Source organism: Tetrahymena thermophila (assembly GCF_000189635.1).
Source record: "Tetrahymena thermophila SB210 genomic scaffold scf_8254592, whole genome shotgun sequence".
Lineage (NCBI taxonomy): Eukaryota > Ciliophora > Oligohymenophorea > Hymenostomatida > Tetrahymenidae > Tetrahymena > Tetrahymena thermophila.
The window spans coordinates 644,100-671,849 of NW_002476363.1; the positions used below are offsets into that span (position 1 = coordinate 644,100).

At 22.1% G+C, this 27,750-nt stretch overlaps 9 protein-coding genes across 9 annotated transcripts; 3 read left to right on the forward strand and 6 right to left on the reverse strand. All coding sequences in view use genetic code 6, as the record gives it.

The window, feature by feature from the left end:
• Positions 1-458: 458 nt before the first annotated feature.
• TTHERM_000717998 (DHHC zinc finger protein) lies at positions 459-1,156 on the reverse strand (the record flags this gene model as incomplete). The annotated part of the gene is made up of 2 exons (XM_012798357.1): positions 655-1,156; positions 459-593 (listed from the first exon to the last, which is right to left on the reverse strand). Exons 1-2 carry the CDS (start codon positions 1,132-1,134, stop codon positions 459-461), a joined length of 615 nt encoding a protein of 204 aa, XP_012653811.1. The 5' UTR covers positions 1,135-1,156.
• A 1,001-nt stretch (positions 1,157-2,157) lies between these two features.
• TTHERM_000717999 (DHHC zinc finger protein) lies at positions 2,158-2,846 on the reverse strand (the record flags this gene model as incomplete). The annotated part of the gene is made up of 3 exons (XM_012798358.1): positions 2,158-2,286; positions 2,367-2,680; positions 2,768-2,846. 3 exons carry the CDS (start codon positions 2,844-2,846, stop codon positions 2,158-2,160), a joined length of 522 nt encoding a protein of 173 aa, XP_012653812.1.
• Positions 2,847-3,987: 1,141 nt separating this feature from the next.
• Positions 3,988-5,042, reverse strand: TTHERM_00718000 (hypothetical protein; the record flags this gene model as incomplete). Its single annotated transcript, XM_001015119.2, has 2 exons — positions 3,988-4,035; positions 4,125-5,042. The coding sequence occupies 2 exons, from the start codon at positions 5,040-5,042 to the stop codon at positions 3,988-3,990; spliced, it is 966 nt and encodes a 321-aa protein (XP_001015119.2).
• Positions 5,043-5,156: 114 nt separating this feature from the next.
• On the forward strand, positions 5,157-5,850 carry TTHERM_00718010 (hypothetical protein). Its single transcript, XM_001015120.2, has one exon. The coding sequence runs from the start codon at positions 5,229-5,231 to the stop codon at positions 5,583-5,585; it is 357 nt and encodes a 118-aa protein (XP_001015120.1). The 5' UTR covers positions 5,157-5,228; the 3' UTR covers positions 5,586-5,850.
• Positions 5,851-6,173: 323 nt separating this feature from the next.
• Positions 6,174-8,558, reverse strand: TTHERM_00718020 (DHHC zinc finger protein; the record flags this gene model as incomplete). Its single annotated transcript, XM_001015121.1, has 2 exons — positions 6,174-7,586; positions 7,887-8,558. 2 exons carry the CDS (start codon positions 8,556-8,558, stop codon positions 6,174-6,176), a joined length of 2,085 nt encoding a protein of 694 aa, XP_001015121.1.
• Positions 8,559-9,317: 759 nt separating this feature from the next.
• On the forward strand, positions 9,318-13,907 carry TTHERM_00718030 (chromosome condensation regulator RCC1 repeat protein; the record flags this gene model as incomplete). The annotated part of the gene is made up of 3 exons (XM_001015122.2): positions 9,318-9,912; positions 10,301-12,339; positions 12,390-13,907. 3 exons carry the CDS (start codon positions 9,318-9,320, stop codon positions 13,905-13,907), a joined length of 4,152 nt encoding a protein of 1,383 aa, XP_001015122.2.
• Positions 13,908-15,393: 1,486 nt separating this feature from the next.
• TTHERM_00718040 (kinase domain protein) lies at positions 15,394-16,267 on the reverse strand (the record flags this gene model as incomplete). The annotated part of the gene is made up of 3 exons (XM_001015123.2): positions 15,394-15,448; positions 15,544-16,045; positions 16,120-16,267. The coding sequence occupies 3 exons, from the start codon at positions 16,265-16,267 to the stop codon at positions 15,394-15,396; spliced, it is 705 nt and encodes a 234-aa protein (XP_001015123.2).
• An 873-nt stretch (positions 16,268-17,140) lies between these two features.
• Positions 17,141-17,717, forward strand: TTHERM_00718050 (hypothetical protein; the record flags this gene model as incomplete). The annotated part of the gene is made up of 3 exons (XM_001015124.3): positions 17,141-17,255; positions 17,466-17,579; positions 17,635-17,717. 3 exons carry the CDS (start codon positions 17,141-17,143, stop codon positions 17,715-17,717), a joined length of 312 nt encoding a protein of 103 aa, XP_001015124.1.
• A 480-nt stretch (positions 17,718-18,197) lies between these two features.
• On the reverse strand, positions 18,198-27,341 carry TTHERM_000718079 (transmembrane protein, putative; the record flags this gene model as incomplete). The annotated part of the gene is made up of 19 exons (XM_012798359.1): positions 18,198-18,628; positions 18,687-18,875; positions 18,924-19,062; positions 19,115-19,135; positions 19,201-19,967; positions 20,067-20,451; positions 20,504-21,457; positions 21,511-21,642; positions 21,706-22,299; positions 22,555-23,982; positions 24,040-24,492; positions 24,551-25,080; positions 25,267-25,582; positions 25,646-25,914; positions 25,972-26,307; positions 26,365-26,496; positions 26,556-26,963; positions 27,019-27,186; positions 27,239-27,341. 19 exons carry the CDS (start codon positions 27,339-27,341, stop codon positions 18,198-18,200), a joined length of 7,755 nt encoding a protein of 2,584 aa, XP_012653813.1.
• Between the last annotated feature and the right edge of the window lie 409 nt (positions 27,342-27,750).

Sequence of the window (27,750 nt, forward strand, 5' to 3'; positions counted from 1 at the left end):
ATAACAACATAATATAAAAATTAAAAAGAAATAATTTATTGTATGAAAATATATTTATCTTTTTTAATATTTACTACTATCAATCAATTAATTAATTAAATACCTTGCAATAATTTTATTATTTATTAAAAATCAATTTTTTATTTAAAAAACAAACACTATTTATTCAAAAATAGATACAATGTTAAACAATTTTAAATAAAATTTATTTAAAATAATTGAATAGTTAAATCTAATAAAATCTCTTCATTTTTGAATGAAAAAAAAATATTTTAAATAAACTTTATAATTTCAAAAATTGTCAAAAGTTAATTAAACAAACTACTTAATATATAATATGAAACAATATTATTTTTTTTTATTATAATAAATATAAAATCTGCTTTTAAAAAATACTTTATTATTCTTACACAGTTTTTAAAATCAATTTTATATTTATGAGTTTTGAAATAAAAATTTCAATTTTCTATATTCTAACTATATTTCTAAATAAGATCTAAAATTTCTTTGGAACTGCAATGTCCATTTGAGCTATCATCTACAAAGGTGTAAATTATTTTTCCATCTGTTTCAAATATATAAGTTCCTCCTAACTTTTAATTTATAGAAGTGCGAATTAAATTAATTTGTTGAATGTGAAATTTTTAATTTTACTTGATAAATGTCTCCTTGCCTTTTCTTAGTAATAATACTGCAAGCAGTTTTGCATAAACCGCAAAAAGTAGAAGTTTTTGTGTCCTCTGATTTCTTTCCTGATCTTACTTAGGAAATAGTTTCAGCCCTCATCATTCCTAATTTATTATAGGTGAAGCGTTAAGTGTCAACATATATAAGTTAACTAGGGAATTTTGTTTCTAATGAAAAATTTTTAATTCCACTTATTTCTCCACACCCAACAACATAGAGGTTTATATTTTTTTATTTTAGATCGCCAAAGTTAATATCTTGTGCAAGAGCTCTCACAAAATCTTAGCAAACATAGCAAAAGAAATGACGTATAAATACTATAATTGTACGTTTGTCCTCAAAAAGAGTCTTAAATTTTATTCCTTAAGCATTTTCATTGTATACTAGAAAATTTCCCAACTCAGAATCTACTTTAGTTGGTACTTTCATTAATTTTTTATTATCCATAATATTTTAAAATTAATTTATTCTTTTTTATTAATTTTTTTTTCTTCAATTTATTAGATTATAAAATAAAATATTGAAAAAATAATTGTAAATTTATACTCAAATATAAAGTATATGTGATAGTCATATTGAGAAAATGGAATTTTTCTGGAATGATTGTAAATAGAATGCAAATTTGAAATTTAATTAAATTTTCTGTAATTAACTTTCTGATAAATTCTAATGAGACATTAAAAAATAAAGATTAAAAAATTTATAAAAATGTAATTTTTTTAAAGCAGCATTTAAAGTTTCATCAGATTTCAAAAAAAAAAATGTGGTATTTTTAGATTCATTTCATTTATCAAATTAAATCTAGCAAGATACAAAACAAATTATGTTGTTTGAAAATTTATTTAAAATCTAGTTTATCTCAAAATAAACCAATTAATTAATAATAAAAATATTTATAATTAATTTGTTTAATATTCATACAGAAATTACATTTTTATAATAAATCAATTTAATATTCGATTTAATTAAAATATTATTTTGATTTGGTATTTTATTATTTAAATATTAAAAGAAAATTGAATATTTTTCTATTATTGTATATAAATGAAATTACATAAAATAGATGTCAGTCAAACTATGTTAAATCAAAACTTATTTGATTAAATATCTAATTATCTCTATATTTTTATATTTTGAAATCAAATAAAATTATATTTTAAGTCTCTTTGAATTTATTTAATTGTTTTCACAAAAACTTCGTTTTTTAAGTAAATAAATTTTGTTTTATTTTATTAAAACTTGTTCAAATAAATTTATTATTTTATTATTTGAATAGAAAATGATAATAAAATTTTTGTTTACTGATAAAAATACATAAATTTAAGTCTTAATAATAGAAAAACTATTTTGTTCAAAATATAACCTTCTTTATAGATTTAGATTAAATTTATCATTGCAGTTTTACTAACTAAAAATGACTTTCTTTATATTATTTTTTATATACAAAATAAGTAAATTTTTTTTTCTTTATCAAGCATTCTGGCCATATTTTTCAACTAAATCAGTTATTTCTGTTGAACTAACATGCCCATTCGAGCTTTCATCCACAAAACTATAAGTAATTTTGCCATCAGTCTCAAAAATATACGTTCCTCCTAACTTTTATATAAATTTTATTAAATAAAGCTCAAAATAATTTTAAAATAATATTAATAAAGTCATATTTAATTTAGTTTTACTTAATAAACATCTCCTTATTTTTCTTTAGAAATCATTTTACAGATAGACCAACATAATCCTCCACAAAATGAAGATTTTGTATCCTTTGATTTCTTTCCTTTACTTATTTAAGATATAGTTTCAGCTCTCATCATTCCTAATTTTGTGTAGGTGAAACGCTCAGAATCGACATATAATAATTAACTAGGGAATTTAGTATCTAATGAAAAATTTTTAATACCATTAATCTTTCCACATCCAATCACATAGAGATTGATATTCTTTTACTTTAGATCATCAAAGTTTATTTCTTATGCAAGAGCTCTGATGAAATCTTTGCAAACATATCAAAAGAAATGACGTATAAAAACAATTATAGAGCGTTTCTCCTCATAAAGAGTCTTAAATTATATTGCGTTACCGTTTTCATCATGAATAAGATAACTACCCAGCTTAGAGTCAACCTAAGAAGGTACTTTTTTTAGTTTATCATTATCCATTCTGTTAATTTAGATTTTGATAATTTACTTTTAATTAATAATTAATTTTTGATCATTTGGTGATTTCAATTTTTAAGACAATTTTAATGGCTATCTATATATAGTAGTAGAATATTTACATAAAAGCCAATATGTAATATAGAAATTCTTAGAAGGATTATGCATAATCAGGTAATTTAAATTTTATTTTTGTTAAATTCTTATGAAATTAAAAATATTACTTAAAATAACATTTAATTCATGCAAAATTCATGATTTTTTTACAATAATTTATTGATTAATTAAAAGCATAAATACTTAATATATACCTTTAATTTTGTATTAATAATCGTAACATCAATTATTAAAACTTTTTTGTTACATAACTAAAAAAAATCCATAAAAATTGACTATTTAATAAAAACAAAAGCTTAATTGCTTGAAAGCTGATTTGTTTCAAACAAAACAATTACTTAAATATTTCGAAATAGATTTTTTAAAAATAAAATTACTAAGAATGCTCATTAATTTTTTATTTTTAATAGATTTTCAATTTTGTTTTTAACAATAAAATATTTAAATAAAGTACCAAATTAAAATTAAATATGAATTTATATGGATATATACAAATTTATTATTAAAGATTTTAGAAATTAAATAATTGTTAATTGATATTTTGAGTTATAATTTAATTTATTTTCAAAAAGTAATCGGAGGAATTATCGTTAGAGTTTCTAAAATAAAGTTAGGAGGAGTATCAATTAGTAGCTTTATAAAATTTTAGTTGAATTTTTTTTATTGAGATTTTTCTTTTAGGATATCATTTAAGTAAGATTATAAGGTAATTCTTGAGTTTTAAATGGTGAAAAATACTTTGGAGTTAAGCTTAAAATTAAATTTAATAATTTCTAAATGCAATTGATCTATTTATTTATAAAGAGAGATAAAATACTTCAATAAGTGAGCTGATATTTTAAAATTTAATTTAATTGAAAATGATTTCATTGTTTTAGGTATTTTAGAAAGCATATTATCATTTATTTAAATTTTATCTAATGTAAACTTTGGTTACTTTAAAGAAAGCTTAAAATATTTTAATTATTTTGGAAATTAATCAAGATTATCAATTATAAATTAAATGCTTTTATAGTCTGTCTCTTCGTCATTAAGAGTTAAACGTAGATGTGTAATATTTTGATTTTAATATAATCTTTTAAAGAAATCTATAATATCATCGTCGCTATTATAATTTTCACTAAAGTCTAAATATACTTTTTAAAGGTTGTTTAAAGGAAATACTTTTAATGAGTCGTTTGTGTTATAACCAGATACTTAGCAGTAGAATTTTATAAGATTAGTAGGCAAATACTTAATCACTATATTTAACGAGTCTTGTGAAATTAAATTTTATGGAAAGAACAATCTAAGTTTTGTTAAGTGAGCAAAATTTTTACTGAGAGCTTGCATAAAATATTGAATTTCATCATTTGAATATTAAGCAGATTTACATTTAATCTTTATATTATTTATTGAATGAGGCATGCTTTGAAATATTTAATAAAATGGCTCAAGTGAGCTTATTTCATCTATGACAATATTAATTTTTTGCAGATTTCGTGGTAGTCTACTTAAATTTTGTGCAAAGGTAGCAAACTAAATAGGAGATAGCTAAATGTTTTTTACGACAAGCTTAAGTCTTTTTAGATTTTAAGGTAGAGTATCAAATTTTTTAGAGAGCTCTAATAAGTTAGAAAATCCGCTGAGGTTCAACTTTAATGCTAAGAGTCGAGGGTTAAATCTAGGTAGATTTATAATTAAAAAGCGAGAAACATTATCTTCATTATCGTAGAATACCATCGAAACATGTATGGTAAGTATCCCTTTTGGTAAAAATAGAAAATTTTTAAAAAGCAAATCTGCTGTTTCGATATCCATATTATAGGGACTGACATAAAAGTTAGCCTTTTGCAATGTCTAAGGAAGATTTCTCATATTCTCAAGAATGCTGAATACATTTAGTTTTGTTATATATAAGAAATGTATTTCAACCAAATTTTAATTCTACAAAGCGAGTAAATCTTATCCAAGAACTTCATTTAAGTTTGAAGCTTTATAAACTACAGGGTATTGTTCATGAATGTTTTCAAAAAGAAATTCAAAAGATTTATTTTTATCTTCATTGTGAGAACTGTTAATTACTATTTTATTTTTCATCATTTTTTTTTCTATATAAATTTGAAGTAGATTGAGAAATAAATAGAAATTCTTACTACTTTTTTTAAAAGTAACAATTTTAGATTGATTGATTAATTTATTAATTAATTATATTTCAAAAGATTAATTTAAGTGCCTAAAACTAAAAATAAATAAATAATATTTGACAACTATTTCAGATCATTTTAAATGGATTAAAGTATTTTTGATACAATAAGAAATTGTTATTAGACAGCTTATGAGATTTAAACAGCATTAAGTAACAAATTTGATATGGGATTTAAAATTTTGATGGTTCATAGTGTAACAGATGGGTATATATCTGAGTAAGATTTAGCAGCTTCTAGAAAAGATTTTGCCAAACATTGCAACAAATTAGCAGAATTACATGACAGACGTACATAAAAATATGTAAGCCAAAGGTTAGAATAGTTTAAAACTTGTGCTGTCTAGGTTAGAAATTATACAAAAGAGTACTCATCCCTTTATGAATACTCAACGAACTGTTTCGATGAGTTTAGTGATAAATAATAAGGAAGATTATGATAACTCTACTATTTTGAGATATGCTTAGTTAAATTAAAAAGAATTCTTAAAATGAATGAAAACAAACTAATTATTTTAATTATAAATATCCAAAAAAAGCAAAAAAGCTTATTTTGAAAATATAAAAATATATCTAAATAAAATTATTATTTAATATGTAAAATCAAGATCTCTATAAAAAATATATAGATAGATATATAGAATAATAATAATAATTTATATTTAGATATAAAATAATTTTTAGCAAGTAATTAAAATTGATTCATAAATGTATTTCATTCATAATAAAATAAATTGTATTTTTTTAAATATTTTTAATATTTATTAAAAAATTATATTCTTTTTATCAAAGGTCAATTTTAATTAAAATAATTAAAATTTAAAATGATATTGATATGATTAATTAATTAATGAATAAATAATATAAATTTTTATATAGATTGATAAGAAATACATCAATAAAAAATAATAAACTTATTTATTTATTTATTTGTTTAGATTTAATAAAATTTGAATATTTTGTTAATTTTTTTTTATAATTTATTTTCTGATTCTTTGTTTTTTTGTGTTTAAAAAAATTATTTTTATTCAGGGAGATTGCTGTTAGTTGTTGTTGATGTTCTTAATTGGAGGGGCGTAGTCGTATTATGGATCTTTAGAATTTTATATACACATTAAATAAGCGTTTTTGAATGAAACTTTTTTTACTCCATACACTAGTTTGTTTCTATTTTATTAATTAGAAGTTCTAGAGTTTGATTAAATTATGGAAGGATTTGCATCTGTAGTAGAAGATTATTCACTTTTTTTAGATGATACAACATTAGCACCATCTCCATTATTATCTACTTCGTTTCCATGTTATTAATGAGTGTTATATCTTTCAAATGTAGTTTAGTTAAGGAAAAGATTATTCAATTAAACGAAGCACAAAATAGAATGAAGAACGAAGAAAAAAATAATCAAAAGTGTCACTAAACCTGAAACTACGTACTTTACAATTTAAATTGTGTCTTGAGTTTAGGCTGATAAATCTGAATACCAATTAAATATCCAGCTGTCTTGAGAAATGTGCTCATCACTGTAGTTTGAAGTTATGTGGAAAAGTATCAAAAGCAATCCAACTAGCATATTGAACCACATAAAAAGAATAAACATTATGAAGTATTTATAATTATTTGCACCTACACAATTATTAATCCATGGGCAATGATGATCATATACTCTAATGCACTTTTTGCAAATTTCGCAATGACGTGATCTCTTAGGCTTTACTATGCAGCACTCCACACAAATTTTGCTTACATCATTATTTTAATAAAGACTTATTAAAAAATTTAAAGTTTCTACTTCCCTCTACTTGCATGAAGTCTTTTTTTATGAACTCAAATCACTGATTTAATTATTTATGTTAATGTCTTAAATGAGATTTTAGTTTAAATCTTAAGCTTCATTCATAGAATTGTTCACGTTAGAGCGAGTAATATGCTCATTTAATCTTGGGGTGGACTGCTATGCTTAATCAAATTAGTTTTCATGAGATTATTCATTTTCTGAAATATTTTAACTTTATTCTAACTTATTTTAAACAATTCCATTAACTTCTCCAGGATTTTTCAACCACGCGAAAAATAAACTAAAGAGAGTTCCAAATAAAAAAAATGCCCAAATTCCTAATTCAATATAATGATAGCTTAGGCAAGGTATAATAAATGCAATAATTGTTCCCTAAGAGAAAAATAGTAGAAGGAAAAGCACTAAAAGCTGTCTTGGATTTTTATCCATAGGTTTGAAAGGTTATTTTATGTTGCAATATTCCTGAAATCCTCCTGTTTTTTCCAGCATTTGCTAAATATTATGAAATTCATTTTCATCAGCTAACTAAGCTGGAGTTTTTTAGTTATTATCTAATGCATTTCTGTTAGCTCCTCTTTGCAAAAGCTTTCTTACTACTCTAGCGTTTCCACTTATTACTGCTAAATGCAATGGAGTTAATCCTTCCTATATATTTTGATATTTATTTAAACATTTTTATTTGAATTATTTTAATATTAATAGGAGAAATTAATGTAATTCGATTATTGTAAGTTAAAAATTAAATCAATAGATTATATTAAAATTAAATTCCTTAAAGTCTAAAATTTCTTTATTACTGAGAAAAATAAATTTCAACATCATTAAAATTATTAGAAAAATTGAGTGGTAATCTTATATTTAAGAGCAAAGTAATCAATCACTCTCACTCACTCACTTCTTTTAAAAATATGATATCCTAAAAAAATTAATAAAAGTTTATCTTACTCCATCTGCGTTGTTTAATTTATCCTTCATCTTAGATACAAGGTAGTTCACTGCATTTTCGCTTCCAAGGTAACATGCCCAGTGGAGCGCAGTACCGCCTTTGTGATCAGTTAAGTTAAGATCTACTCCCAAGCTATCAAAGTAGCATATTGATATAGGCTAATCGCCTTATGCAGCAATATGAAGAACATTTAATCCATTTTTATTAACTAATAATGCATTACTACCTTACGAAATAAGGTATCTTGTTATTTCTACATCTCCCTTAAAAGAAGCATAATGAAGAGCAGTAAATCCGTCCTCATTTTAAAAATTTATCCATTTTTTAATAATCTTATTTTTTTATGCTGAGTCTTTCAGATAATCGCAACCATACTAAACTATAAATTTGACTTCATTAATTTTCATATGCAAGGTCATTCTGTGAATTAGAGTCAAACCTTTTCTATCCCATATTTTAAAAATATTTATATCCTTATTTTACTTCAAAATTTCTATAATATCTAAATATTTATTGTCCAAAAGTTTTTCTTCAATCCTTTAAATTATAGCTTTCTTTCCTTCATCATTAAACACATCCTCATTGAGCATTTTTTTTAGCTCTGAAACAAATGATTGAGCAGCAAAACTGCTGAACCTTTGACTTTCTGTGTACTAAGATTCATTTCTCATTTACCTTTCGCCTGGTGGATTTCTTTAAGTATTTTATGAAATTTTTTTAGAGAGCTAAATAAATTAATTACTTACTATTCCCTAAATAATTCTTGAACAAATTAATAGATTTTTAATTAGAATTATTTATACTATAAGGAACCTAATTAATATTTCTATTTGTGGAAAAATTCATAAAAAAGATAATCAATAAATAAATAAATATAAAAGAGTTATTTATTCCTAAGTAAATTTGTTATTTATGTATGTATATCTAATTACTTATATATTATACTTTTATTTTTACAAGTCATATTAACTATTTGATTCATTAAAAAATGAATCATACATAATATATTAAAATTAAATTTTGCAGATAATTTTTTGTGAATATTAATCATTTTATTTTTTCAAAAAAATAAAATTGAACCAACTCTATTTTTATAAAATCTAGAACTAACTATTCAAGCTAAGCAATACCATAAAAATCAAATTTAAAAAAATGGATATATAGTTAATAAATATCAAGAAAGATCTCATTTTTATAAGATATTATCAATAAAGAGTACTTTTTTGTATATTTTTATGTATTTTGAATATTTAACTAATTAATAATTAAATTTGAAGTATTATCTAAGTGATCAAAAACTATTCAAATTATTAATAAATTGAAAAGAATAAAAAGTAATTCCTTTTTTGAATAAAAAGATTTAAAGGCATAAATAAATATTGAAGGATTCAAAAAGATATAAGTGTAACGAGCCTAAAAATAAAAGGGTCATGCAATTTAATAATCAATAATAGAAAGAAAAAATATTTAACTCTTAAATAGAGTTTGAATAAAATGCTGATTCTAATTAATAGAATGAGTTTATTAGAAGTGATGAGAATGTATAAGAATAGAATGATGAGTAATTTAATACTAATTAAACTTACCAAACTAATCAAGTAGTTAAATATAATGAAATATTTGTTTTTGGAAGCAATAAATACGGTTAAATTGGCTTGAGTGAAAAGAATGCTGGTAAAAATTTTTGTATCCCTCGCTTTTGTCATTTTAACATAGTCTTTACAAGTGTAAGTTGTGGTTCTCATCACTCAATACTTCTTACACAAGATGGCTACGCTTATTCAATAGGAAGTAACATTTATGGGTAATTAGGTGCTGACACAAATTAAATTAATTATTCTTACACGCCAACACTTATTTAAAAACTTCAAGACTATATAATTACCAAAGTCGTTTCTGGAGCTTACCATAATATAGCTCTGACTAACGAAAATTAGCTTTTTTCTTGGGGAAGAAATAATGAAGGTTAATTAGGACTAGGTAATTTGTAAGCATAGTGTTTGTATTCACCTTAGCAAATACAATGTAAATTAATTTCTTTTTAAATATTAAATGAGGGGTTTTAAACCTTTTAAATATGATTACAACAATTAATTTCTCATGTTGTTAATTTCTTTACATAAATTTGCTTGTTTTTTATATAAGCAATGATGAATAAAGCAAAAATTTGATTAAAATTTTGATTAATATTCAAAATTAAAAAACAAAAATAACCGTTAAAAAAGACAAAATTTATAATTTGAAGTATTTATTTAAAATAAAGAATATATTAAAAGACTTAAATAGCAGCAACTACAATCATGATAGAATTTAATTAAATAAAACAAAATTTCATTTTAAATTTAAATAATTATAAAATAATTTATTTATTTAAGTTATTTATTACTTAGTTTATTTCATTTTTATAATAAAGTTGATAAAAAGATCGTTAATGTTTTTAGTGGATGGAATCATTCATTTTTTATTACTAAATAAAATGAATTATATTCTTTTGGTAGTGGTTTATATGGTTAATTAGGATAAGGAAAATGTGAGAATTCAATCACCCCTGATAAAGTTTTATATCATGAAAAAGATTAGAAAATTATTAAAATTGCTTGTGGAGAAACACATTCTTTGCTACTTAGTGAATAAGGATAGGTATTTGCTTGTGGAGAAAATCAAAGAGGATAACTTGGACTTGGGAGAAATAAAAAAGTGGTTTTATAACCTTAATATTTATCTAATGAAAACTTGTTTGCTTCAGAAAGTATTATAGATATAGCTTGCGGTAGGTTTTCTGTTGCTATTACATAAAAAACATAGTCTTTGTATGCTTGGGGTCAGTTCTGTGATACTGATTCTAATCCCATATACACCCCATAATTAGTTTTTTCATTTAATTCTCAAAAAGAAGGCAAAGAGTAGCCAGAGAAAAATCTTGTTAAGAAAGCTGTTGTAGGTGGAGATAGTTGCATCATTTTAATGAAAAATGGAGATTTGTATAGTTGGGGAAAAAATTAATTTGGTGAATGCGGATAAGGAGACTTTGAAAATAAATCAGAAACATTTTATCCAATTAATTTTTTGAAAGGAAAGAAAGTTTTAACCTTCCATCTAGGAGAAGCTCATACCATAGTTTTAGGTAGAGAGGTTTATTCTAGAAATCTTGCAAAAATGAATAACAGTGACTAGTCTTAATAAATATTTTCTAATTGCAATTCTCATCAGGAAGTAGCTTTGATAGAAAAATCACAGTCTTTCATATGCAGTGATTATATGATTGATAATAATAATAATAACGAGTCGTCAAATTATTCAGTTTAATCTTCCTAATATGCATGTTAAAATAATCCTAATTAAAATCAAAACTTAAATGAAAATCATTAATAAACCAGCTTTATTCACAGCAGATAGCAGTCATTTTAATAGAATTAGTCTACTGCATCAGATAAAGATGCTTTAACATCAATTTCATAGCAAAAATTTTAATTTTAATTAGCGAAAACACCTAATTTTTTGAATGAAAACTCTTCTTAGTTTTCTCAACAATATAATTCAAGATAAAATCATAATAGTAATTAACGAGAAAAGCTATCAATAGTGGTCAGAGAAATAGAAAGAACCCACTCTCCAACTGAATCATCTACAAGAAATACAAATATTTAACATTATTTTAATTTTGGAATGAATTAAAACAACACTTCATATGGACAAATTTAAAAAAATAAGTAAGACTTTATGTTATCCCCTAAAAACTAGCTCTTACAAAATAATTAAAAGAAATAAGATAATTAGCAAAATCAAAATAATTTTAAAACGGATTAACAGAATTTAAGCTTTAATTAAGAAAATTTAAGTTTTAAAGAATCAAATCAAAGCTTTAAAGAAAATAATTAAAGTTTCAAAGAATAAAACCAAAGCTTTAAAGAGTAAGATTTATATTTTAAAGAATAAAGCAAAAACGTTTATTAAGAACAACTAAATATTAGAGGAGATAAACAAAGTACATAAGATATAAATTAAAGCGAAAGTGAAGCAAATCTAGATTAGCATCAATTTAATCTTATAAGCGAAAAAAACAATTTTTTTGAAAACTTTTAATAGAGTTTAAAGCAAGTAAATAAATAATAGATATCTTATTTTATTTCTGATAAAGCCCCTAATTATTTTGATTAAGAAATAAAGTAAAGTGAATTAAATACTTCTAATGCATTGGTTTAAGATGATAATTTTGAATAAAATAGATCATTTTAGTAATAAAATACAGGAAATGTAAGATTTTTAACTCCACAACCAACTGCTCAAAGCTCTGCAAATTATGAAACTTTTTCTTATCAGATTGGCGATTAATTTATAAACTTTCCTCATTTTGTTAACAATACTGAAACAATCAATATCAATAAATAGAGTTAAAAACCACTATCTAACTAACACCATTCTAGTTAAAGCAATAATAATTTTAGTTAGCAAGTAAACATTTTTAAATAAAATTTTTATTAATTTAAAAAATAATTTAATAGGCTTCAACAATCAATAATTAGAGCAACTTGAAAGAAACAAATTAGGATAAAATTTATGAGTTACCTTTGTAAATAAAGTAGGTATCTATCAATTAATCCTAAAATAATAGCTCATAATAATCTCAGTAAACTAGAGTCAATAAGTATCTTGCTAATAATTCAGAAAAGAGTGTTGATACTACTACGTGCTCAACTTAAAATCCTTTAATTCTACAAAGTTAAGAATTTAGTGAGAATAAATTATATTTTGACGAAAAACATGGCAATAGTATTTAAGTAAGGAACTAAATAAATCCTTGCGGATAAAAATTTATCTTAGAAAATGCCGATATGTAACAACAGTAGCAGAATAATAAAACAAATGAATTCAAATTTTCAAATTTAAATGACAAATTAAATTAAATGAACAGTGCATTTTAAGGCTTAATTAAAAAATTAGCTCTTGAAAACAATGAAATCAATGAATAAATTTTAAAATCTTTGTCACAAACTTCCACCACATCAAAATAACTTGATGAACGGAGCAATAACACTTTCACCTCTTCTGGAAAAGTTTTAATTACAAACCCAAGCGATGCTAGCATGGCTATTGTAGAAAATTAGAATTTTTTTACACTTGAAACAAATCCTTATACAAATAATCCTAGCTAGAATATAAACAGTCAAAATCAAAACTAAAATTACTAATAAAGCTCTCACTAACATTTTTCAAGAGACAATATAAATGGGATAGATTTTAATTCATCTTAGTGCTGCTTCTAATAAGAATTAAATGAAATAGAGTTAAGAAACAATTTAATGCATCAATAATTTGATAAGCAGCAAAAAAGTATATAAGAATATTTATAAAACATGAAGTCATGTGAGTAAAATGAGGTAGAAAAATAAATCATATAATAAAACATTTCAAATAATAATGATATAAATTATTTCTAATAAAAAGAGCTAATTGATTAAGAAATATATAGGCAGTAGTAAGAATTATAAGAAATTCTTTTCTAATAAAATAATTCTATTCTTACTAGTATCAGTAAATTTAAAACTGAATACTAAGAATTGTAAAACGATGTCAATATACGAAATAAAGTTAAAAAACTTGAATAATTATTAGCTAAAACAGAAGATTCTAATCACTAATAAGAATAAAATCAAAAGAGAAAGTTTTCTGGTTCAGAAAAGGAAAATAGTTAAATTTTTAGTAAATTGAATAACTCACATTAAATTCAACCACAATAGTAATAACAAAAATAAATATTACAAACCAAAACAAATTTTGAAGATTAAAAGTTTGATTCTCATATTTAAAACCTTTCAATATAACTATCATAAAAAGAGAGAGATGTTGCTGATCTACAATTAAATTTAGCAGATAAGGAAGTTTAAATATCAGCACTCTAATTAAAAAATAATATCTAATAACTTTAAAACGAATAAATGAAGTAACAGCTTGAAAAGGCATTAAGTATTATTGAAAACTTTTAGCTATTCTCTAACAATTTCGCAAAGTTAAGACAATGAAAAGCTAAGCAAGCAAAAAATATTTTAGATAATCAGTTAAACAAAATGAAAATTAATTACAAATAATTAGAACAAATACTCATTAAAAAATATAATTTTATATTTTAAAATGTTAAATTAAAATTAATTAATTAGTTATTTATCACTCAAATAAATTCATAATTTTAACAAACTTTAATTTAGTTTATTTTTAAAAGATATATTTCATTTAAATTTTTATTGTTTGTTTATTTGCTTATAATTTTTACTAGTTATTTAAGAAAAAAAATACATCTTTAATTAATAACTTTATCAAAAGCTGTTTATTAAAATATTTAGGAGAAAAGTAAAATTAATTAAATTTTTACTATAAAAAGAAAGACAGACGGATAGATATTTTTATTATTCGAATTAATGCATTTAAACAAAAAATAACCTTTCAAGAAGAAAAAGAAACAGAACAAATCAACTTTTAAATAAGTATTTATATGTCTGATGAGGAACTAAAATAGCATATTTTTTATTAGATTTAAACTAATTAGTGATTATTATTTGATAGTTATTATTTTCAAAAGTAATTTAATTATAATTCTATACAAAAGTTAGCTTTAAATTTGGTTCTATATTTATGGTTTATTTTTTTTGAATTAGCTTATCAACCTCATTTAAATTTCTTTTTCTTTATTGCTAAATTAAATTATTAAGAAATATTTATATTATCTCAAATATATTTTATGCAGAAACCGATTTTTGAAACAGGTCTTGTATAACATTTCTAACTAAATTATTTTACATTTAAGAGTTCTCCTTAAACAGATCAATCAATATATCGATTTATTTTTCTAACTACTTCTATTCAAATTATTCTTTTTCTACTAAATTTTTAATATCTTATAGACAATCTCTATTAAATTGTAAAATAAATTATAATATTAAAGGTGAAAGGATTTCAACAATACTATCACCTATAACAATACATTTATACATTGATTAGTCCACATCACAAACGCCATTTATATATCCATATTTTATCAAAAGTTTTTTTATGTTAATAATTTTTTCGATTTTCCTTAATTCTATTGACTTAAAATTGTACTTTTGTATTTCGCTTTATATTTGTATATTTTTTTCTTAGTTTACGTTGTTCATATATGAACAAATGTTATTTTATTACTTATGCATTTAGTTGTTTTATTTTTTTTCTATTTTATTGTTATGGACTTAAAATTATTTGTTAGAATATTGATCATTTACAAACTGCCTTTGATTTTGACAGTTTTTTAATTAATTTTGCATTTTAATTTGATCATTATCCTTTGTGATATTTAGTTGATTCTAATTTTTGTTTTACCCAGCAAAATAAATTTATTAATTATTGAATTGATCTTTCTATTCATTTTAAATGATTGACTATTAAGAATAATCTAATTCTTTTGCTTAAGAATCAATTACTGAAAATGAAAAATTATTTTATATTTATATTAATTCAGTTTATATTTATTTAAAATCAGGTCTATTTTTAGGATCTTTTTAAAGGCATCTTATAACCAATTTACTAACATCTTAAAATTTATCTTAAAATAAAAGTTAATCAATTATGTCATTGTAGTGAATGAGTTAATTAAAGATCTATTTTTAATCACCTTTAAATATTTACTTGCAAGTAAACATTTCATATAAAATTAATCCAAAAGACCAAACGTCTATTTTATCGTCATATACTGAGCCTTTCTTATAAGCAGATAGTATTTCAGGAGCCATATAATTTGGTGTTCCTACAATTGATTTCAAATCTCTTTATACCTCTTTAGTTAGTCCATAATCTGATATTTTAGCTATAATTTTTTCTCCATCATTATGGATCAATATATTTTCAGGCTTTAAATCTCTATGCGCTAGGTTTAGTTCTTTTAATATCATCATTCCTTTAGTAATTTAAATTGCAATATCTATAACTTCTAGTGCTTATTCAAATGTCTAAACTTCTTATTATTTTTTAATGTGATAAGTATAGAGATCCCCTTCATTGCAGTATTCAATTACTATAAATTTCATTTTTTCCTTTTCACTACTTTAGTCATATATTTTGACTAAATTTTCTAAGTTTTCAGAATATTTATCTTAAATCTTTTTTAAGACTTCATAATCTACTTAAAAGCCTTTTATTTAAAAGAATAATTTTAGCGTTTACCATAAATCAAGCTACCAAAAAGTATAAAAAATGATGTATTACTTGAATCCTTAAAGTATTCTTTAATTACTACCTGCTAATAATTTTTTGAATCAATCGCAAAATATATTTAGGCCTATCCTCCTTATATTATAGTATTTTTATTTTGTTAGTATTTACTCTTTTATCCTACGAAAATTCTATTTTACATTTATAATTTGATGGATTTACTATTTTTATTATATTTATCTAAATTTAATAATAATAACTTTATTAAACCTCCTCTTTCAAAAAACAAAAAAGGCATCGAATAAATTAATTAATAAATAAATAAATAAAACTATTTTATATTTAATATGCCAATTTAAATTTGTTTTTCTTGATTATCTTAAATTCATCCACATATTATTGATATCTAATGTAAAATAATTTAATTGTATCTCTTAAACTAAATATTTTATGTATGTATCAAAGTAATTTATTTGGGTTAAAATATATTTAAATTGTCTTCTGTCCTTTAAAAAAATATTTGATTCTTACCCTCTAATAAAATAATTAATCATCAAAATAGTTTTTAGAATTCAAAAGAAATATTTTAAAGGAGAGTAAAATGATTAAAATAATCATTAAAAATTTATATGCAAATTTGATTTGCAAAGACTAGATAGTTACCTTACATAGGCATGTAATTATTAATAAAATTCTTTTAATTGTAGTTATATTATGTATGTAAATATAATGACTTTTTCTAAGAAATACAAATACGATAAATCAATAAAAATTTTTTAATTATCTATGGCTTATAGGTAAAATTTGCATAAAGCTAATAAAATAATTTGCATTTTAAATATACTTAATTATTAAAACTTATTAAATACGAAATTTAATACTTGTTTAGAGAAGATTATTAAATTTTTTATATTCATTGTAAATATTCAAATCTTTTATTTAATTAATAATTATTTTTAAATCAGTTTTTGTTTTGTTTATAAAATAAATAAATAATAACTTTAGATTATCAATCACTATAAAAGATTTGCAAATAATAATATAAAAGAAGCTATAAAAATAGGAATATTAAGTAATGTCAGCCGAAGTTAAAGCATAATTAGCAGAATCTCTTAATTCTATTCACGATACTTACTAACTCAAATTAAAGACTTTGTAATTAAGATATCAATCTTCATTTGATGAATTGAGTAAATAATAATATTTAATTCATAATCTATAATGAAATGCCAATAAATAAATAATGTTTAAAATTTATGAAAAAGCTAGCTTAAGGTTTTATTAGTGTTATTATGCAATCTTTTGATAATACAATATTTTAATTTTCAGCTTCAACTAAACTTTAATTTTCAACAAAGTTAGTTATTTTATTCATCATTAAAATTTATTTTATTTTCAAGAATCAGGCATAGAAAATTTAGAAAAGTAAGTAGAGGGATATTTGGCTCAAGACAGCAATTCTGGTGATCAAACTAAATCACAATTTAATTTGAACTCTTCATTACAATCTTCATGTAAGTTTATTTTTATAATATAGAGTTTGTAATTTTTTATTTATAAATAAAATAGCTTTATAATCTACTTAATATATTACCAATTTAGGAAGCACATTAGGTATTTCAAACATAACTACTACCTAATAAAATAAATGAAAATTAAACTTTATACATTTTAAACTATATATTTAAGTTTATATCATTTAAATTTAATTTAATTTAAATGAATTATTAATAAAACTATTTAGAAAATTAAAGTTTTAATTCAAAATAGTAGTAGATTTATGAAATGTTTGTTATGTTTCTATTATATTAATTATTTATATATTAATTAATTAAATTAAAAAACTAAACCCAAAATGATATTAAATATCAGTATATTTTTGGAAAAAAATAATATAATAAAAACATTTTAATTTTTTTTGTCTTTGAAGTAATATTTCATCATGTATTTATTTTAAATTCTATAAATAATATTCTTAAATAAAAATAATTAGTTTTTATTTTACAGAGCAAACAAAGCTTAATATTTAATATAAATATATTATTTATAGGGAAAAATGAATTTTAAAATTGATAAATCTTTTTAGTTAAAAACAAAAAATAATATGTATTATTAATATTTAATAATAATTTTCAGATATTTAAAGTATTATCTATTTTATATTCAGTAAAATAAATTAAATTATTATTTTTATCCACATGGTTAACAGAATTTAATTTTATTTATTCATTAGAGTTATCCTTTTTATCTATTTAACTCTCTTTCTAATCCATTGCCATATTTAATTCTTCGAATCCTAATAATTAATTAAAAAATTTAATGATTAAAAAAAAATTATTATATATATTACATTAAAAAAGAGGAGATTAGTTTATCTCTCTGCTATATACAGTATTTGGGTTATTTTCATTATCTTTATCAATGTAATCGTATTCAGAGTTTAATTTGTGTTAATTTTCAATAGCTAAGTATTTTTTTTTTAGTTTTATTAATTTATTAGTGTTATCATCTTTATCTTTTTAACTCTCTTTTTAATTACTTACTAAATTTAAATCTTCAAATTCTAATTAATATTTAATTAAAAAATTTAATGACTAAAATAAAACAAATAAAAATATTACATAAAAAAATAGGAGATTAGTTTGTCTTGCTGGTATATACAGTATTTGGGCTATTCATATTATCTTTACCAAAGTAATAGCTTTCAGAGTTTAATTTTTGTTAATTTTTAGTAGCTAAGTCATTTAGTTTATTTTATTTAATAGTCTAATTAATCTACTAATCTTTAAATAGTCTTTTATGATTTTTACCTATAAATTAAATATATTAAATATAACAAATAACAAGAGTTTTAATACTTATTTATATCTTTAAGCCAGAGAATAAAAGATCATACTTTTGTTCATCACTAAGATTTAAAAATTCTTAAAAAATTCTTTTTATTTTAGCTTTCAATTACGGATTTAATTTTTATTTTTGAAACTTTTGAACAAGCAACTTTGTATAAGAAAATTTTTTTAAAAATGAAATGATAACATTCTTAAATTACATTAAAAGTCCTATAATAACTCTTTTAATTATTACGATAATAAACCAAGCATTGATTGTGATTATAATTATAATAGAAGTGATTACATAATAATTGAAGGGATTATTGCTAATGAATAAACAAAGTAATACAGAAACTGCACACACGTTTGTTTGATAGAAATCAACTGTATTGTACCCGTTCAAACGATAGGGTTATAAAACACTAGATGCTATCCCATATAAAGAAATCATTATAAAAATTAGCACTCCTTTAATATTAGTATCTTGGGAATAGAAGTTAAGAATTATAATGATTAAAATTTTTTCTAAAATTTTCACGAATTCCCAATAATATTTTTGGCTTTTATACTCTTTATATAAAAAGCCATATTTCTTATATACTTAAATGTTTTGTAAATCATTTTTATTTTTGTATAGTATATAAAAAAGTCCAATAGGTATAATAAAAGCAAACACTAATAAGCAAGGAGCTACTAAGGTAGAACTATAGGTTTAGTGCTGGTTAGTGTTGCATTCATAAGTTATATTATAGAGTATATAACTAGAATCTCCAATTATCCTGCATGAAAGAATAGCTATCATTTAAGAAACTAAATCAGGCTAAACTAAAATAAATATAAAGATCGCAGCAGTGCAAATAGAATAATAACGAACTTTTATATTTGTAAATACCCTTTATAATATTAAACTAAGTATAAACACCATTAAATAGCCAATTGGAACACTTAGAGTAAATAGTAGTTTGAGATATATCATTGGTATATCTGTTTATATATCTTTTAATATACATTCAGCGGAATTCATTTATTATCTTACAGGTGTTCCTAAATACTATGAAGTATCAAATATATCTTTTGTTGATAAAATTTAAAAAATTATTTTCATCTTAAAAAATTTAGTTTATATAAATAAATAATCTTGATAAATTAAATAATTTTAATTTTTTTTACCTGTAGTTAATTTTATATTGAAAGTAATAATTGATCCTATTATTTGTAAATAGTTAATGAATACTTTAATATAAACACTAGCTTTTTCTCCATTTCTAGATTTTCTATCTTTTTGGTTATCATATTTGACATTTAATTTAGATTAATATTTAGTCTCTTTTAATGAAGTGATTTGATTTATCTTTAATAAGTGGCTTTTCAGAGCTACTTAAAAAGCATTTATTGCTTATTCCTCTAAGTCTCCTTTTATGGCAAGTCGAATTGAAAATAAAGTCCAGATTACTATTAAGATTGCTTTCCATAATAAAGCACTCAATTCTTTACATTACCCACATTAATAAGATCCAACTTTAGAATAGCTTTCTCCCCAATAGCTTCCATAAATCTTATTAATTTTAAATTTATTGTTAAAGTAATATTTAAAAAATTGTATTTACATCACATTCTTCACATAGAGGTCCTATGTAACCTTCTAAGCATACTTAATTCCCATAAGTATTTCCAATACAGTTTGAAGGCTTATTTACACATTCTACAACAAGAGGACTACTTTCATCTTTTCTCCAGAATCCTTAATTTACATATATAATTCCATTTTAGCATTTTGCTCCAGAAGGACATGAATAACATTATTGTTTATCGAGAGAGTATTTATCTTATTCACAGACAATACATTCTGTATATGTATTGTAAAAATTATCAATTTCACCATAATTACAACTTCTAAAATAAACTTCTAATTCATAAGAATAGTTAGACTCAAATTAATTTGTTTATTTATTTAAAATTTTTATAACATCAGATTTGAACTCAATTATTGCTTTTGAATTTGGAATCCCTATTAATTACATACCTTAAAAAACAAATTATTTCTATTTTAAATCAACAAATGCTGTAGAATTTCCTCTAATGTAATAATTTGATATATTTTTTGTCTTGCTGCTAAATTATGCTTAAATTATTATTTTATCAGCATCTAATGGAAATATTGGTTTAGCTGTTTAATCTTTTAGCTAAAAAATTATATCTGGAATTTAAGCTCCACTTTTAATATTTGATAAAATTAAAGAATTAGTTGACTAATTGAAGTATTTATTTAAATCTGTAGTCATGATCAAACCTAAATGATCAGGATATGAATTGATATTATCTCCATAAAGAGTGGCCTAGTTATTCAATATAATGCTTTAAGAGTCTATAACTGGATTTATACCTAGATTATTAATGCATCCTCCGATAATTGCATTGTTATTTGATAGATTTGTTTTATAAATTTTGATCTATTACTGTGCTGTTGATTCATTTTCTGAGCTAATAAATAATGCTCCACCACTTCCATTTAAAGATTGATTGTCAGTAAATTAGCAATTAGACAAAGTTAAAGTAAAAACCTATTAATTGTATGATTAAAAATTTTAAATTATTTAAAAAAATGAAGTATTACATCATCTTTTTAGGCTTTTAAAAACATAGCTCCTCCATCTGATATGGCAGTATTTCCAATCATTTGAGTGTTTTATATATAATTAAGATTAGAAACCAAACCATTAACTGAAAGAGCACCACCGATATTGGCCTATTTTTAAATAAATATTTAAATTACATAAAAGATTGTATGATATTAAATTATTTTAATCACTTTTGATTCTAAAAACATAGAGTCAGATATAAAAAATTGTGTTTAGTTCAACTAAAGTATAGAGCCAAAGCATAGCATGCAAATTATTTTCTAAAATATTGTTTATTATTAAATTTATAATTTAGATTAATTTAGTGATATAAGTGCTCCTGAATTTATCAGAGAAATCTAGGATTGTAATACTCGTTTTGAGGATATCTAATTTATGTTTATAAATTAAGATTCTTCAATTGTTAGAGATCCTTAATTGACACTAATTAAGTATGTGGAAAACGTAGAGTCTTTAATTATTAATCTTTAAATTATAATACTCGTATTAATAGCATTAATTAGAAGAGGGGAAGTGTTTTGTAAATTTTTTATTATTAAATTTTAAAATCCACAATCAACAATTGAAAGGATAGATTTTTAAAGTTAAAAAAATGACACTGATTAGATGTCAGAAAGCAATGTTATTTAATTCAAATAATCAGGATAGGTTTAGTTAAAATTATTATTAATATTAAAAAGAGTAACATTAGAATTTTAGGTATTCAAAAAATATGAGCTGGTCTAGCCTAAAATATTGGTTAACTCTCCTTCATAGAATAGAATCTAACTTAATAAATTCTAATTTTCTGATTATCTGAATATTGATTTAAAAAAAAAATTAATTTTATATTTAATTTTCATTATTTTATGGTAATAATTTTATGTTAATAAATATTTTTATCGAATCCATTAATTAAATGCGCACCTGGTGCTCATAAAAAAATCAAAATTTATAAAGCACGCATTAGGTGCATAAATTAAAAATTTTTAAGTGCCATTTTTTAAATTTTTGATTCGCGCACTAGTACGCATTTATACAAAGTTACCATTTTTATCTTAAATTAAAATAATTTACATTATTGAAATTGAGGAAGAATAAGAACTAAGTGTATAGATATTACTAAAGTTAGATGATTTACACACAAAATTTAAATTTGAGTTTTGTGAATTTATGTAAAATGCACCACCATCAATCTAAGCATAGCCTTCTACAAATGAAGATTTTTCTATAAAAATATTTGTTTCTGAACTAAGACTCTCTAAGTAAATAAACGAGCCTTAGCTTGCTGTGGATTGACTAAAATTTGAAGAAAGAATTTATAAATTGTTTGATTTAGCTCTTAAGCAACCTCCTTATTATATTAAAGTTGTTACATTATCTGTGATAATAAATGAAGATTGCTTGCAATTAGCGTTAATGATGGTTATATTAAGACCAACTATATATTGAAAATTAAAGATACTACTAGATACTGAATTAATATATTGGTTATTAACTAAATATATAGAACCTAATGGATTAATTGCCTGAATTGCAGAAGTTGAATAAGTTTAGGTATTAAGAATTGCATTTAATCTATTTTAGCTAAAAATTGAGTTGCTAATTGTTATATTAGAAGTATAAGTGGAAGTAATTAAAATTGGATTAGCTTAGGAGCTAGTTTAAGTTTATTCAAAATATGAACTTGTAATAACTACTTTTGATAAATTTATTACTGAATTTGTGTAAGCTTAATTTTTTATGACTAAAATAGAATTATTTATTCCTTTAATATAGCTTGATTATAGATTAGTTATGCTAATCTTTTTTATTTCATTAAAAATTAAACATCCACCATACCTTCTATTGACTAAATTATCAAAAATTTTTTTTTCATTTAAGCAAGAAATATTGCTAATTGAAACTAGAGAAGATTAGGATAATTAACAAAATGCTATTTCTTATTAGTTTTTTACTGTAACTTCAGTTATTTAAACTGAAAAAATTTGTTCAGTTAGAACTAATTAAGTAATTCCGAGGTAGATATCTGATTAAACTTAAGAAGAGGGAAAGTAAGAATTATCTGTGAAATTTAACTAACTCATATTTAAAGTGTGTTAGGGAAGAGGATTTATTGAATAAATAGCATCAAAAAAGAGATAATTGTGTGTCGTATAAAATGAGTTATTGTACATAGTTATATTCTAGAACTAAAATGTTTAATTTTTTTGTTTGATTGTGCTCACAGTTGAGAATATCTATAAATTACAAAACTGATTATTGGATATTGTCATATTAGCTACATAGAATTCACCAGCTTCAAATAACTAACCAGAGAATTGTGGATAGTAAGTTTAATTTATATCGCATAGATTATTTTAAATTATTAAAGTATCAATAATAACATTAACATCGCTCTCTTAGGTTAATATACTGAATTTTTCACTTAATTTACAACTATCTATTAGAATATTTTAAAGTACAATCTATTTAATATAATAAAAATATTTCATTTATTTTAAATTTACATTTTAAAAAATTACCTATTAAGAATTAACGATTGTTATTAAAGTTGATGTATTTGAAAAATCTAAACTTTGTAAGTTTATATTTTTAATAGTCAACAAAGAATTATTTATTTAAATAAAGAAGCAATCAGATGTATTATCTGTTGAAGATATACTTATGTTATCTATAGTAGCACTTGAAATAATACCATCGAAATAGACCCCACACTTTTATTAGGAGCTACTAATAATAAAATTAATAAGTATATCATCAATGTTTAGCATAAATAGACCCGAGAATTGGAGCAACTAATTTACATTAATTTAAGCTAATTGATTATTATTCCAGCTCTAAATTGTTAAATTTGTTTATGCAAAAACATATAAAGTTAGCAGTTCACTGTAAAATACCATCTAATTTTAGTTGCTCACTAATATATTGACGTTTAGAATTTCAAATCCGTTTATTAATTCGAAATATTATTAAACCTATTTTTAAATAGAAAAATATTTTGGTAAAATATTTATTTTAAATCTAGAGATTTACTAAAAGTAAAGATGAAATTATACTCAAAGAAGTTGTATAAGGCTATTCAAAAGAACCTATCCCATATATACTTTTAGTATCAGCAGTTTCAGTAGTATTAAAATAAAACTACATTTAGCATTTCTAAGTACAACTAAGTAAATTTTAAAGACATTATCCAATAGGGAAAAATGTATTACTATAGTAATACTAAATAAATAAAACCTAAGTCTTTTCTATATACTGAATATTATTTCCAGCATCTGTTAAAGAAGGAGACTGGAAATGCATAAATTATTCAAATTATTAAGTAACTGTATTAAAACTGAATAAATAAACATCTCCGCTACTTTAATCTCCAACTCCAAACATATTAATTGTATTGAATACATTTAAATAGTATGGATTTGACTTTAGTTTCATTAATGGTTTAAATATTTTATTAGAGAAATTATAGCTAATTATATTGTAATTACCACAAACTATTATTAGAAATTTATTATTATCAGTATGAAATAATTAACCAATTATTGAGTCAGAACAATTGGACGCTTTTTTTTTTTAAATGAATAAATAAAATAATTTTAAAAATATTTTTTTATTTTTTTTAAATTAATGAAAAAAAACTTTTAATTTGTTGGGATATGATTTGATATTTCATTAGTTTATTTTCATCTAAAATAAAATGAAATTAATTCCCATTTTGAATTTTATGTTTGATTTTATTGTAAGATTACCTATTGAGTATTTGAATGAAAGGTCTGTTGAATTCCAAACAAAAATACTTCCATTAACAGCTATTCCAACGATTTCTTAATCTTCTTAGGAATAAAGGGCATAACTTGTATTTTGATTATTTTCTTCTACTTTATCAGAGAGCAATTAAAACTATTATTAAGAGGTAATACTTAAAGCATAAAATAAGAAATTTTCATTATTTTATTTATTAGGTAATCCTACAATAACCCAAATAGCTTGATTAATATCTTAGTAGGGATCAATATTGAAGCTTATTGAATCAGTATCAAGATTTATCTAACTTAAATCGTATACCTGTTTTTATATTTATAATAACTTTAATATTTTTGATATAGATAGAAAAAAAGAAATAATTACTTAAGGAGTGAATGATGAGTCCATTACTTTATAAAATGCTAAGTATGAAGCCTCATGCATAGCAATAAAACAAGTATTACAGTTTTTTACAGCAAAAAATGTATTTTATCTTACTTTGATAATAGAAAAAAGAGGATAAGCAAGGATAGATTTTAGATTACTTGGAGAATCTTTAGTGACTAAAATTTGATCATATGTAGCAGCAGCAAAGTATATTTCTTCATTGAGTTAGAAACTAAATGTTTTTGTAAAACCTATAGAAGAAAAAGCTTAAGTTTTATAGTATAATGGTTAAAGTAAATTTATTTTTGAAATTTTATTTTTACCAAAACGAGTGAGCTAAGTGCTTGTACTATATGAATAAACAAATATAGCTGATTTTAAATTATAATTACTATAGCTGTATGGTGTTAAAAATTATTGACTTTCTTCCAAATGATACCATTCATAACTTAGATCTCCAGGTGGTTAAATAGTAAAAGGTTGATTGATATTAGCAAAGCTAAAAGAATCATATGTATTTGTTTTCTAATTATAGACAAAATTTAAATCTATTCTATAAATAGACTTCGTGCTACTTAGGTATAAACTGCCTTAATTATTTTTAGAATTTATAAAGGTTAAACTGATTATTTCATCTCCTGATGGACAATTTGGTAGATCTATTTTTTAAAATTTTAAGAAATTTATAATGAAAATTATTATTATATTTAATCTACAATTATTCTAAATTCTTTTTATCTAATTTGATTATAAATTAATGATCTAGTAAGCCCTGATTTGACAATACTCTCCTGCTAAAAATATAATATCATAGCTCTAGTGGAAATCTATTAACCTATAATTATCAACTATAAAATAAAATAGAGTGAAATATTATTCTTTAAAAGACTTAAAAAATTAGTTATACAATTTATCGAATAATATCCATTGAATGAGAATTCTAAAGTTTTAAAATCAATTGACCAAGTATAAGCACCATACTAATCAATTACTGCTATAAAATTCTAACCATTTTAAAGCTAAAGTAACTTTGCAGAAGTAATATAATTACCAGCATCAGGATTAAAAGGTATAATATTCAAAGATAGAATTTATTTTCCTTCTATAAAGTCAACAACATATAATAAAAAATTTCCACTATTTAAGACACAATAATTAGATCCTTTCATGAAATGCATACTTTTTAAATCACTGAAGGGTATTGTTTATTTAGATTCAAGAGTATAAGGATCTGCGTATATTAGCTATTATGAATTCAGAGCTAAAATTTGATTTCTTTCTTGTACATACTCCATTTGAAATATAACGTATTTAGCTTTAATAAAATAAAAATTGTTTTAAAAAAGTATAAACTATTTATTTAAATTTACTCCTAACCACATTCACAATATTATCAATTTCACTAGAAATATCATTGTAATATACTATACTCTAAGTCTATGCATCGTTTTAATAAAGTATAGTGTTTATCAAAAGTATATTAGTGTTAGGTAACTTCAAATAATTAGAAGGAGTATAGCCCTCTAAATATTTAGCCTCTGTTTTTAAAAATTTATATCATAATGTATTAAAATATTAATTTAATCTTACGGTGCTACCTAGAAAATGCTTAACAAATTTAAGCATTTAAGTTTTGTATTGATTACAATAAGATTATGACTGTTAAATTCAAAGTAAAGAATGATTTACTCATATTAATAGATATTTTTTCAACCTTCTATTATTACTATTTTTAATTCAAATATGGGTTTTGAGATAAGATTATTGAATTATTTAGTGGAGAGTTTTTTGAATAGCTTCAAACGTTTATCGATTATTATTTTTGATGTTTCTTATTCTTTTCTTATACTATTTTTAATTCAAATATAGGTTTTGAGATAAGATTATTGAATTATTTCGTCGAGAGTTTTTTAAATAACTTCAAATGTTGATTAATTATTATTTTTGATGTTTCTTATTCTTTTCTTCTTATATCTCAAATTTAGGATTTAAATGTACACTTCTATTATTGAAATTAATCTAAAAAAACTAAAAAATGTTCTTTCAACCTTCTATTATTACTATTTTTAATTCAAATATAGGTTTTGAGATGAGATTATTGA